Below are 13673 nucleotides of genomic sequence, written 5' to 3' on the forward strand. Positions count from 1 at the left end.
AGTAATCATCAAAATTCTTATATTCAGTCATCACCATAGTATCTGACTATATTAGGAATAATTTGTATGAGAGAATTGATAAGAACATCTTCTATTGCCATTCTCAGTGTCGGAAATTATCCACTCTTGAACTATCAGATATCTTTTACATAACATATATTAAAAATTAAAGTAGAACCGATACAGTACATTTACTTGACATATGAAACATTAGTAATCATATAACACATGACTGTATGATTTGGAAGTCTTTGCAATCCTCCATCATTCTGATACTTTAGTACAGAAAGAATAAATTGCTGTAAAATATTTTCCCCTTACTTACTAACTGTTTTGTTTTTACAGGTATGTTTTTAGCAAAGGTGATCGAAAAATATTTTGTGTCTCCCACCTTGTTCAGAGTTATCCGACTTGCCAGAATAGGTCGAATCCTGCGTCTCATTAAGGGTGCTAAAGGGATCCGCACTCTGCTTTTTGCTTTGATGATGTCTCTTCCTGCGTTGTTTAACATTGGTCTCCTGCTTTTCCTGGTCATGTTTATCTATGCTATATTTGGAATGTCCAACTTTGCCTATGTTAAGAGGGAAGCTGGGATTGATGACATGTTCAACTTTGAAACTTTTGGCAACAGCATGATCTGCCTATTTCAGATTACCACGTCTGCTGGTTGGGATGGCTTGTTAGCACCAATTCTTAACAGTGGAGAACCGGACTGTGATCCTAATAAACCTCACCCAGGAAGCTCTGTTAAAGGAGACTGTGGTAACCCTTCAGTTGGGATTTTCTTTTTTGTCAGTTATATTATCATCTCATTTCTAGTTGTAGTAAACATGTATATTGCTGTTATTTTGGAGAACTTCAGTGTTGCTACAGAAGAAAGTGCCGAGCCGTTGAGTGAGGACGACTTTGAGATGTTCTATGAGGTTTGGGAAAAATATGATCCAGATGCAACCCAGTTCATGGAATTTGCAAAACTGTCTGATTTTGCAGCTGCACTTGATCCTCCTCTTCATTTACCAAAACCAAACAAAGTTCAGCTTATTGCAATGGATCTTCCCATGGTAAGTGGTGACAGAATTCACTGCCTCGATATCTTGTTTGCTTTTACAAAGCGTGTTTTGGGGGAAAGTGGAGAGATGGATGCACTTCGAATACAAATGGAAGACCGGTTTATGGCATCCAATCCTTCAAAAGCATCCTATGAACCAATTACAACCACATTAAAACGAAAACAAGAGGAGGCATCTGCTGTCATCATTCAGCGTGCTTTCAGACGTTACCTTTTAAAACGAACAGTAAAACAGGCTTCATTTGCATACAACAAAAATAAAATCCAAGGAGGGATTGGTCAATGTATCAAAGATGAAATTCTTATTGACAAGTTAAATGAAAATTCATTTACAGAGAAAACAGACATGATCACCTCAACACCAGTTTGTCCACCTTCCTATGATTGTGTAACAAAGCTAGTAAAAGAAAAACATGTAAAGGAAGACAAAGATGTCAGAAAGAAGGAAAAATAAAATGCAAGGAAACAATTCTGTTTGTGAAAAGTTGTTTACAGCCTGTGAAGGTGATGTTTGTGTCTACAGGACTCCTGTAGAAGGTCTATGCCAAACAGACAGTTTTTAAAAATATACTGTATACATAAGGTCAGTGCCTATAACAAGACAGTGACCCCTTGTCAGTAAAATGTGACTATAATATGGGGAAACAACCTTGACTGGAGGTTACTATTTTCACTACCAGCTGACACTGCTGAAGAGGAGAGGAAAAAATGGCTACTCAGACTGTAGGTACCAGTTAAAGGGGTGAAAACCAATAAATTTTTGTGTGTTTAGCATAAAACAACACAGTAACTGTATCCACTGTTTGCATTTCAACTGCCATATTTGTCATATTTTTACAAAATCTGTGTTGGTGGATTCATCTTTTTTTTATCACGTTTATTATATGTAACTATTTTTGTAAATTGGGCTTATGTTGGGGAAGGGGTTAAGTATTACTTTACAGGTATGAGGACCAGGTGTTCTATAATATGACTCTCTAATATACACACAGAAATTATTTGCATGAAGGCATGCTGCACTTATAGATCATGCATGAAAAAGCATTAAGTCACAGAGAACAACAGATTTTTAACTACTCTGTGTTTCTCGGAGGAAGTAATAAATTCTGAGGTGCTTAATTAATGTATTCATGTTGTGTCACATCAGACGAGTCTTTATATGTCTGTAAAGTTCTCTATAATTCACAAGAATAGAACAGATGGATTATTTTTACATAGACCATTAAATCTCAGCAAGTGCAAACTAAGGTCTGGAGTCTAAGGTTTTATGTCTTTGTCAAATGGTTTTCTGTATAAAAATATTAAAAGAATCTGCCCTAGAAAACGGAATTGACCAAAACGAACCCTTTATAAAATTGTTCTGCTTTATCCTGCAGTATTGTTTGGCCATCTTCAGCTCTCAGTAAGGTTGACATTGTATATGTTAATGAAATGCCCTCTGTTATGTAAATAGTAATTTTAACCTGTGGTGCATGTTTGAGCAACCAAATAATGACATGAGCACATTTATTGCATCAAATATGTACCACAATAAGTGTAGTGTGCAAGCTTTCAACAGGTAAAAGTATGTATTCTCTACCATTATAGATAGTTTGGATGCTATCAATGCATGTTTATACTGCCTATCCTGCTGTTCTTTCAACAGTCCAGAATTCTTAATTATGGGAAGCCATACGTCAGAGTTAAAGAGAAACAAATTGTTCAACAAGACCTCATTTCTTCACATCATTAAGCAATAGTTTGCACCTAATTTAAGAGCTTTTTTGTTTTAAATTTTTTAATCTTAAGTGAAAATATATGGTGTATAGCAAAACTGTACAGATGTGTTGCAAACTGCTAAACCTGTTGAAAATAATGTGGTTAGAATTTTATAAGCAAATATAAATATTGTAAAAAAAAGTTTTATTTTATTTTTCAGCATTATGTACATAAAATAAGAAATGAATTTTATCTTCAGGTTGTTGTCACAGCCATTTTTATTACTTTCTGACCACAGCACTTTTTCATGGAAGAATTTCAGAAAATAAGAAATGAAGACAAGAATGGGTAGTTACAGGTGTCTGTTTTTTTACTATATTTGAAAACATTTCCATTTGAAATAATTTGATAATTTCTGCAAAAGAAGTGCACAATTTGCTTGATTACAAAAGGCTATATTTTTTGCTTTGGAAAAGGATGCAAAGTTTTGTTTGAATTTCTAGCAGTGCCTGCATCAGAATTTTAAAATATCCTTTTTCGTTCACAGAATCCTTTATCTTTTCCAGGGTTAATTTACATATATTCTTTTTGATTCATGCTGCATTAGAACTACTATTAATATAATCTGGGTCCACAATATTTTTTCACAAAAATGAAGTAGCAAAATTGTATAATCAAACACATCAGGACATTTTATGTTTCTTACACAGGAAAATTACATATAGAGACTTCTTTTATTAGAACTATTGACTTATACTGTATTAGTGAACTGCATGCAGGAAGATGCTATTACCCTAACTGATGCTAAACAACATTATTAAAATGCGCCAAAATAATAAAGATTACATTTTTTATTGTATTTCTTTGTCTGTTTTTATTAACTAAAATTAATATAAGATCAAAGTTGTTATGCTATAGTGCATAAGGATCTGATCCTGCATACCATTACAACCAGGTATAGTGCTTACTATCAGTCAGAAATCTATTGCTGTCACTGGGCTGTGCCCATTAAGTAGTATTGCCACTGATAATGTTCACAGGAGCTTGTAAATAAAATAAAGTAACATAAATACAAAAGGGATATAATATTTGGTGGGAGAAAACAGATCTAATGTGAACAGGAACGTGATTAAGATTATAATGGCAACGTTATTTTTGTATACTACTCCTCTTTTATAACTTTGCAGCTATTTTTTTTTTCCTTTCAAAGGGCCTGTTCCTGGCACTCTTACTCAAGCTGAGTAGCTCCAGAAATCAATGGAGTTACTTACATATTGCCAAAACATTCTCCCACCTCTGTGGGTATCTGCATGGGTGGGAGAGCATCCTCCCTTGTGCCATCACATCCCTATCCTGTGCATGTTGATGGAGAATAGATCAAGCCAACACTGAGTCTCACAAATGCATCAGCAAGCCCACTGTACCACTACCATGTACCAGGTATAGACCTGTCTGAGTGTATTTCACTACCAGCCTGAACAAGAAGGGAGCAATTGCGTTTAATAATATGGTGGCAAAGAAGATTCTTATGGCACTCCACATGACAGCCTTTGGGGCAGAAGTGTGATTGTCCAACAATAACCTCTGGGATATCTCAGGAGTGATGCCCCTAAAATGTAGCCCAATCTGCTATTTCCATGGACTATGAATGTGTCAGCCACCTTTCATGAGACACAGTATTGAAGACAGCTGATAGATCTGATAATATCAGAATTTCTATTGATAAGGGCAAGAAAGGTGGAAGCATCCAGGTACTCTGAGTTGTTTCACCATAACATGTTCCAATCCTGACCAAAAAGTGGAAAATTAACTACTGGTTGATAGTTGCATAGACTGTCAACATCAAGAGCGCATTTAGGAGCAGAAGCCAAGGACATGCTTCCTTTAAACTACAGTAAAAGCAATTGAGAGCTAGCCATCCCTAACGTAGGTATTGACACTATCCACCAGTAAAGGACCTCATACTTTCTTTCTAGCCTTCATCCAGTGGGAATGACAAGGATACAATGCACAGATTGTGACAAGAAGTTTTTCTTCTAAAACAGCCAGAACCTTTGTAAGTGACACCACCTGAAACTAAAGCAGAGATGACCTAGCATTTATTCATTCCACATAGTGCCCTGCCTCCAGAGACAGAACACAGCTCATTTCTAATTTGATTAATGTTATCATATTTTAAGGTATAACATAACCCAATGGCTGGAAGTTGAAGTTGGGCAAAGTGAGACTGAATAATAAGGTGCACATTTTTGACAATGAGGATAATTAACCATTAAACAATGTACTAAGGGTCATGGTCGATTCTCCATCACTGACAGTTTTTGAAATCATAATTGGATGTTTTTCGTGAAGTTCTATGGCCTGTGGTATACAGGAGGTCAGACTAGATGATCACAACAGTCCCTTATGGCCTTACAATCTATTAATTTGTAAATCAGAAATTTCCTCAAAACATAATCATCAACAAAATGGAGACTGTCTCAATTAGCCAGGATGTTCACCATCCAGAACAAATCTGTTGCTTCTGATTTTGGAGATGCCACAGTGCCACAGCATAAGAATTCAAAAATATCTTTATAATTCATAGATTTTAAGTTCAGATGGGACTATTATGATCCAGTTTGACTTCCTGCATTACGCAGGCTATAGAATGTCACCTAATAATTCCTGCTATCTATGGTGGATAAAAATCTATTTTTTTTTTAAATCAGATTTGATTTAAATCGGAATTTTTTGATAAAATGCTTTTTGAGGAAAAAAACCTAAGTTTTAATTAAGATACATTATAGCTCAAAGATGTCTCATCATGGAAGAGGGATTATAAATTCTAATTCTATAGTATGAGACAATATATTAATGTAATGTTTGAGAAAAGTTATGTAACTGAGTTCCAACAGGTCATGGATTAGGGACCAATCTTATGGGATTCCACTGGCTTCTGTACAGATTATTTAGGTTAATCTTTCTATCTACCAAATGGGACTCAGTGCTCAGTCTAGAAGATATCATCAGAGATGCTTAGTTTTGCAGTTCTCAAACTGTGGATTTGTCTCTCCAGAGATAATATGCTTGTTAACAGCAAAAATGTTTTTAAATAAATAAATAACGTATACAGGTGAGAAATAAGAGACCTCACCCTACCGTCCCTCTGCAAACTTGTGTACACAAAGCCAATCCCTCACCTCTCTCTCAAACTGCAAAGTTTCAAAAAGTTCAATGATCGTTGGGGGCAGAATAGATCTAGACAAGGAGAACAAGTCTGGAGATAAATGTGAGAAGGGAGGGAGAGGCCATAGAAACAAAAGTGAAACTGGGCAGCATATTCCAGAAGTCTTGAGGTCTTTCTGAGTGTAGCCTTCATTGATTTGAGATCTACCATACCATTCTCTCCCTAGAAGGGAAAACCTATAATGGCAGCAGGCAATAAAAGAGACCCAGCATGGGAATATTTTAATGAAGTTCCCCTACCTGTGGGTAAGACATGCATGCGTGCAAAATGCAAACAGTGAAACAGAGAAATGCAAGGACTGGTTGCCCGAATGAAACAACATCATGAGAAATGTTCCTTCTCGAGAGGAAGCTGCTTTGAAGATGATGAAAGGAACATGTCTGAACATGCGGGATCTTCAGGTTGGTAAACTTTTTTTATTTCATATTTCTTTCTTAAGGACTGCCTGTCTTCCTTCTGGACTATTCTTGAATTCTCATGTTTGAGCAAAGAATATAGTTGTTACTCTATGGTACTATCATTTTAGATGCAGTTGGAATAAAAAATAAAGAGCTAAAATAGGCAGATCTTCCTTTTACAATTTCACCTTTAAAAGTAGTATTGAGTATCAGTGAATACAATGAGCAATACTAAATAAGTGGTATGGTAATAATAATTAAATAACTGCATTGACTTATTTTGTTTAGGAGAATCCATCCTCAACATACAGGATTCTGAAGACAATCCACCTTCAAGATCACCATAATTTTCTATAGTTTCACAGGTATCTGCTAATGATAGTGTTTCAGTCACATCATGTATGTCACATAGTCACAGTATGTCATCTGCTGAAGAAGAGGAGTTGGATATGACATGGACATCCAGCAATCATCCCTCCATAATGCCAACTATAATAAACTTCAGAGCTAAGGGTGACCCATTCAAGAAATATATGTTTGCATCCAATCTTGATTTAAAATTCAGTGGAGAAACAGTAGATTGTTTCAATGGTTAATAAATGTCACTATTAAACATTTCTATACTATATTCCAATATTAACAACCTCTGGGGTCAGACCATCAAAACAGATTTCTCACCCCAGTAGTAGAGATGATCCAGATTGTAGCCAGCCATGCAACTTGAATACGCAACCCCCTGGAATAATAATTCCTATTTGTGGCCATGAAATTCTGACCCAACAAAAAAATTATCATTTACATAAGTGGTTCTCAAACATTTTCCATTTGCCATCAAAAAACCACCTGTTGTCTCTTGCCATTTACTCACCCATCCTACAATCCTCTCCTCTTGGACTGGATGAGATACAGGAAGAAACCAAAGAGTTGTAAGCTTAGTGAACTGCAGCCAAAAAAAGAAAAAAGAGTTGTCTGATTTTGTGTGTTTGGGCTTGTGAATGCAGGTGGGATTTATCCCAGAGTGCGTGGCTTCTTTGTGTAGCTTTTGGAGATGCTAGGTGCTGGTTGTGAGGCTAGTATACTTGCTGGGTGAAGGAGCCTCCCAACTGAGTGGAAAGCTGAGCAGAAAGTGTTGAGCTTTCTCTGGATTGGGTGGGAGGCTGACTTCTAGTGACCATGGGATTTTGGCTGCTTTTTATTCCATCGGGGTATGACCCAGTGATTAACCCCTTGTGACCTGCTTGCTAGTCATACCAAGTGAGTTAGGAAGTCCTAATCTCTGGGTTTTAGGCATTGTCATGGTATAATTCCCCACTCTGAACCTTAGCGTCCAAAAGATGGGGTACCAGTATGAATTCCTCTAAGCTCAGTTACCAGCTTAGAACCTGTAGCACTGCCACCAACCAGGAATTCCAGTGCCTGGTACACTCTGGTCCCCCCAAAACCTTGCCCGGGGACCCCCAAGACCCAGACCCTCTGGATCTTAACACAAGGAAAGTAAACCCTTTCCCTCACCGTTGCCTCTCCTAGGCTTCCCCTCCTTGGGTTACCCTGGAAGATCACTGTGTGATTCAAACTCCTTGAATCACAAAACAGAGAGGACAATTCACCTTCCTCCCTCCTAGACTCTTCCTGAGAGAAAGTAATCCTGGCACAGAGAGAAATCAGCCTCTCTCTCCCTCTTCCCTCCTTTCTCCCCACCAATTCCCTGGTGAATCCAGACCCAGTCCCCTGGGGTCTCACCAGAATAAAAAAACAATTAGGTTCTTAAACAAGAAAAGCTTTTAATTAAAGAAAGAAAAAACAGTAAAAATTATCTTTGTAAATTTAAAAAAAATGGAATAGGTACAGGGTCTTTCAGCTATAGACACTAGGAACAGCCTCCCAGCCTAAGTATACAAGTACAAATTAAAATCTTTTCAGCAAAATACCAATTTGAACTCCTTTCAGCCAAATACATATTTGCAAATAAAGAAAAACAACCATAAGCCTAACTCGCTTTATCTACCTAGTACTCGCTAATCTGAATTTATAAGAGCCTGTATTGGAGAGATTGGAGAGAAACCTGGTTGCATGTCTGATCCCTCTGAGCCCCCAGAGTGAACAACAACCAAAACTAACAGCACAGCACAAAACTTCCCTCCCTCAAGATTTGAAAGAATCCTGTCCTCTGATTGGTCCTCAGGTTAGGTGACAGCCAGGCTCACGGTTCTTGTTAACCGTTTACAGGCAAAAGAGATATGAAGCAGTTTTGTTCTATTAACTCTTACTTATCTGTTTATGACAGGCACTGAACATTATTACACTGAGTGCTTTGTAATACAGCACTGAGGAACTTTATGAGCTCACCCACCAACATCACAATGCAAGGGAGCAGTCTCCAATCCAGCACTTGTTCAATCCTAACTTTATCCTGGGACTCTCATACTAGTAGTCTCACAATATTTAGGGCAGGAGACCTGAGCATATTTCAGTTTACAAAGGAGGCTGGCAACAATTCTGGATATGTGACATGCCCCTCCTATGAACCAAAATCAAACCAAAATCAGCCAGAGGGGCAGTTCACTTCTGCCAGCTTTGGAAGATTTACCTGTCATAACCTCTAGGTATATTTATGCAAAATCACGTAAATTAACTAGTAAATAAACTGGCAGTGCCAACTAACAAGACCTCAGAAAACCTAACACAAATCCCCAAAGCCTTGGTCTGAGCACCTCCTCAGATAAAAACCTGTGTAAATAGACAGTCATTGCAGTGTGAACTGAAGGTCATTAAGTTCAGGATTTGTCAGACCCATGAGATACAGAAAGTTTAAGAGAGAAGGACCTTTCACTAAAAATGTCAGCTTCCTAATTGCATAATTGTGGGGGCACCAGAGCTGATCCCAGCTGAGCCAAACTGACTACTTGAGTCAAAGCTAGTGCAGAATATGAAGCATGGGTGTAATAAATTCCACTGGAGACATGCCACTTAAAACAGGAATATTAGAAACAGTTTGAGTTTGTTGGTCTCTAAAAATTTCACGTTCTCTAAATTGACTCAGAAGTCCATGGATTTATCTGATAGTGGAATGGAAAAATCAGAGGTTACCAGCTGCAGATAAGTGGTAGTGCACATTTTTGTTTGGCTGAAACAGTCCTTTTTCAAAAGTCTTTATTACAGAAAGAACTACCTAATTCACCGGTATTACTTCAAATGGTTAACCTAAGGCTACACTTCTCATTAGATTGTCAATCCTCTGAAGCAAAACCACCAAGGGGCTGATATTTTAGCACCACTTAGTATAAATGAATCTCTCCTGCTTAAGAAACTCTCTGATCGTTCCGTAATACCTTGTACTTGGAAATCAACTTCCGCCCTCCAGCTCACTGACAAACAGGGACCCGCTATCGGCCCTACGCCCCCCCCCAACAACACCTAATAGGACAAATCAACACGCCTGGCTCGTACCCCTTGTTTCCCAGGACCGCGGGGCTCAATGTTGTGCACTTGTCCCCTCATGTCTGCAGGCCGAGTTCCGTCCCGCCACCTGATCCCTGGGCCCTGCCTGGAGCTTTCCCTGCCTGCCCAGTGTCCCTCCCTCCACTTCCGGGATTCTCACAAGCCCCGCCGGCCAAGCCCCAGCTTGTCCCCTTCCCACGGCACAGATACCAGTTTGTCTCCAGCTCCGCCCCTCGCCCCCAGGGCAACTGTCCAATCAGCACACGTCATTGTCCTGACTCCGCCCCTCTACAACGATCAAATGGAAGCGGCTTTTTCCCCATGGCTCCACCCCTTCTCGTAGCGAAACAGCCAATGGCAATGTGCTCTCGCCCCAAGCCCCAAACGCGTTCGGCGTCGCTCAGGTTACCGCTGTGGTAGCTGCGAGTTGCGGCCGGTGGCCATGGATCCCTTAGAGCAGCGGGTCAGTAATGGTGGCCTTGGTGCCGCGCCCACCAGACTCCCGGCCGCTTCAGTACCCTCCCGAGATCGCGGCGGCCGCCCCTCTCCCTCCGCGGGCAGCGGCCCTGCTCCCACTGCCCGGGCCGGGCCTTCCTGGGGCGGGGGCTGGGGCTCGGCCGTGCGCCGCCATGGAGGCGCAGAGGCGACACGGAGCCGGCGCGGTTGCGGCAGCGGCTGCGGTGTTTGGCGAGGGCGGGTGGGCCGCGCGCAGTCGCTGAAGGCGGTGGTCGCTCCCCGCTCCGCTCGGTGCCGGACCAGTCCCTTGTGTGTCACGGTAACGCTTCCCTTTCAGGCGCTGGTCACCTACTACTGCCAGGAAGGATACTTCCGTCACGTCCAGGTGGCTGCTAACGAGGCGCTCCAGAAGTTTGGCAACGACCCCGTGTTCCTGTTCTACCGCGCCTATGGCATGATGCTGGAAGGTGGCTGACTGCTTGTAGCTGGAGCTTTGTTAAAAGTTGAATGGGAAACCATCAGCTTCAAATCCAGGCCACTTCACTAACCCTTCCCCTGAGACCCGCCACCAGTTCCTACGGTTTTACGACCATATTTTACATTCTTTTTAGCGCTATTATTAATGACTTGAATTTTAGGCCCCGGTTGAAATCAGGGTTCCCGTGTGCTGCGAATGTAACAGACAATCATTGCTCCCAAGAGTGCATGAGCTAAATAGATGAGATCAACAAAGGGTGGGAGATGAAACAGGTACATAGAAGTAACTTGTTTTAAAGCTTTCTTGTTGGAGCTTGTTTTCTTTATTTAGCTAGTCAGTCCAAATTGTGATCAACTGGAATAATTGTTATATACTTTGAGTTCTGTGTTATGGGCCTTTGTTTAGACTTACTATTACTAGATCTACTTATAAGTAGGTTTTGGAAAATGGAATTAGCAAAAAAAAAAATATAATAACAAACAGTTGGAAGCACTCCACCTGTCCTGAACTCATGCCAGTCTGTCTTTTTGCAATAACATTTTCCTATTTTTGTTTTTTTTTTAAAGGGTGTTCCTCCTCCTGTTGCAGGCATAGAAAATGTTGGGAAAGGGGAACCTGTGCCCAAAGTGCTGTAAAAAGCACAATATAAAATGAATAAAGCAGGAGTGGGCTAAATTTTTGGCCAGAGGGCCACATCTGGGTGGGGAAATTGTATGCAGGACCATGAATGTAGGGCTGGGGCAGGAGGTTGGGATGCAGGAGGGAGTGTGGGAGTGGGGTGCAGTGTGCAGGAAGGGGCTCTGGGCAACTGGTTTGGGTGCAGGAGAGGGTGATGGGGTTGGGGTGCAGGAGGGGGTGCATAGTGTGAGAGGGGCTCAAGGCAGGGGTTAGGGTGCAGGAGGGGGTTGGGATATGGGCCCCAGCCTGGCAGTGATTACCTCGAGCAGCTCCAGGGTGGCAGCAGGGCTGAGGCAGGCTCCCTGCCTGCCCTGACCCCATGCCACTCCTGGAAGTGGCCAGCATGTCTGGCAGTGGCTCCTGGGGGCGGGGTGGGACAGGCGGCTCTGCCATGCGCTGCCCTTGCCCATAGGTACGACCCCCGAAGCTCCCATTGGCAGCAGTTCCCCGTTCCTGGCCAATGGGAGCTTGGAGGGGGCAGTGCCTGCAGGCAAGGGCAGCACAAGGAGCCTTGTGCTTCCCACTGTGTCTTGTCCCCCCCCCCCCCCGTCATCCCCTGGGGGTGCAGGGAAGTGGTGCCGGCTACCTCTGGGAGCGGCACAGGGCTAGGGAAGATAGGGAGCTTGTCTTAGCCTTGCTGCGCCATGGGGCTGGCAATCTTGTGGGCTGGATTGAAAGCCCTGACTGGCTGGATCTAGCCAATGGGCCATAGTTCGCCTTTCCCTGAAATAGAGAGTGGTTTTCACCTTTGATGACTGGTAGAAATAAAACAATACCACCTCCAGGTTCTCTCAATATTAATATGCTTTTCTTTTTCCTGTTACTGTATGGCAGATGTATGCCTGGAGTACACTAGGATATTAGGTCAGTATAACTACATCGGTTGGGGGTGTGAAAAATCCACAACCCTGAGTGATGCAGCTAAACCACCCTCACCTCCAGTGTAGACAGTATAGAGAATTCTCCTGTCAACCTAGCTACTGTAACGCTGCAGCATTTTAAGTGTAGACAAGCCCTTACACAAACAAGTGAAAATGATGGTGAATAGAGAAGTTAGCTGTACACAGAATAAACAAATTGAAAAAACAATTTCTTCAATTATTTTTCAGGTAATTATATCAATAATAGGGATGTTGATTAATCACAGTTAATGGGATTAACTCACATAAATTAATCATGATTAAAAAATTATTGTGCTTTTAAACAATTGTCTACCAATTGAAATGTATTAAATATTTTTAGATGTCCTTCTATATTTTCAAATATATCAATTTCAATTACAACACAGAATACAAGTGGACAGTGCTCCCTTTATTTTTATTACAAATATTCACATTGTAAAAATGACAAAAGAAATAATATTCTTAAATTCACCTCATACAAGTACTGTAGCACAGTCTATTTATCATGAAAGTGCAACTTGCAAATTTAGTTTTTTTGGTTACATAACTGCACTCAAAACCAAAACAATGTACAACTTTTGAGCGGACAAGTCCACTCAGTCCTATTTCTTGTTCAACCAGTTGCGAAGAGGAACACTGAAGGGACATATGAACCTTTAGTGCATCTGGCATGTAAATATTTTGCAACACTGGCTACAACAGTGCCATGCAAACACCTGTTCTCACTTTCAGATGACCTTGTAAACAAGAAGCAGGCAGCATTCCGCAAATGTAAACGTACTTCTTTGTCTGAGCGATTGGCTGAAAAAGAAGTAGGACTGAGTAGATTTGTAGACCTTAAAGTCTTACATTGTTTTATCTTTGAACACAAGGTGTTTTAATACATAATTATACATTGGTAAGTTCAACTTTCATGACAGAGATTTCACTACAGTACTTGTTTTAGGTGAATTGAAAAATACTATTTCTTTTGTTTTTTACAATGCAAATATTTGTAATAAAAGTAAATATAAAGTGAGCACTGTCAGGGTGGATTTGATTGAAATCACTAGTCAGGAAGACTCAACTTAATCATGGATTTCTACATAAAAGTGCATTGTTGTTGGTTGTTATAACCTGAATACACCTCTACCTTGATATAACGCTGTCCTCGAGAGTCAACAAATCTTACTGCGTTGTAGGTGAAACCGCGTTATATCGAACTTGATTTGATCCGCCAGTCCCCCCCCATGGAGCACTGCTTTACTGCATTATATCCAAATTCGTGTTATATTGGGTTGTGTTATATGGGGTAAAGGTGTACATATTCTTCACAACTCAGAGATCG

The 13673-nt window shown here is 40.7% G+C and overlaps 3 protein-coding genes across 14 annotated transcripts in view; all 3 read left to right on the forward strand.

The window, feature by feature from the left end:
• SCN1A (sodium voltage-gated channel alpha subunit 1) overlaps positions 1-2824 on the forward strand; it is a 173153-nt gene extending 170329 nt beyond the window's left edge. For all 10 annotated transcript variants that reach the window (XM_030579451.1, XM_030579452.1, XM_030579457.1 and 7 more), the window contains one exon: positions 346-2824. In XM_030579451.1, coding sequence (XP_030435311.1) covers positions 346-1523 — 1178 coding nt within the window. In that variant the 3' untranslated portion in view covers positions 1524-2824. The remainder of the gene's footprint in view (positions 1-345) is intronic.
• LOC115659409 (sodium channel protein type 3 subunit alpha) overlaps positions 1-13673 on the forward strand; it is a 964414-nt gene that overhangs the window by 337053 nt on the left and 613688 nt on the right. The window lies entirely within an intron of this gene.
• The window catches only part of TTC21B (tetratricopeptide repeat domain 21B), a 103428-nt gene continuing 99981 nt past the window's right edge, over positions 10227-13673 (forward strand). The window contains exons 1-2 of one of the 2 annotated variants that reach the window (XM_030579480.1): positions 10227-10295; positions 10626-10755. In XM_030579480.1, the coding sequence (XP_030435340.1) occupies positions 10275-10295; positions 10626-10755 (151 nt within the window). In that variant the 5' untranslated portion in view covers positions 10227-10274. Of the gene's footprint in view, positions 10296-10625; positions 11039-13673 lie in introns of those variants that run through there. The other variant, XM_030579482.1, reaches the window with a different exon arrangement.

This window comes from Gopherus evgoodei, chromosome 11 (genome assembly GCF_007399415.2).
Source record: "Gopherus evgoodei ecotype Sinaloan lineage chromosome 11, rGopEvg1_v1.p, whole genome shotgun sequence".
Lineage (NCBI taxonomy): Eukaryota > Metazoa > Chordata > Testudines > Testudinidae > Gopherus > Gopherus evgoodei.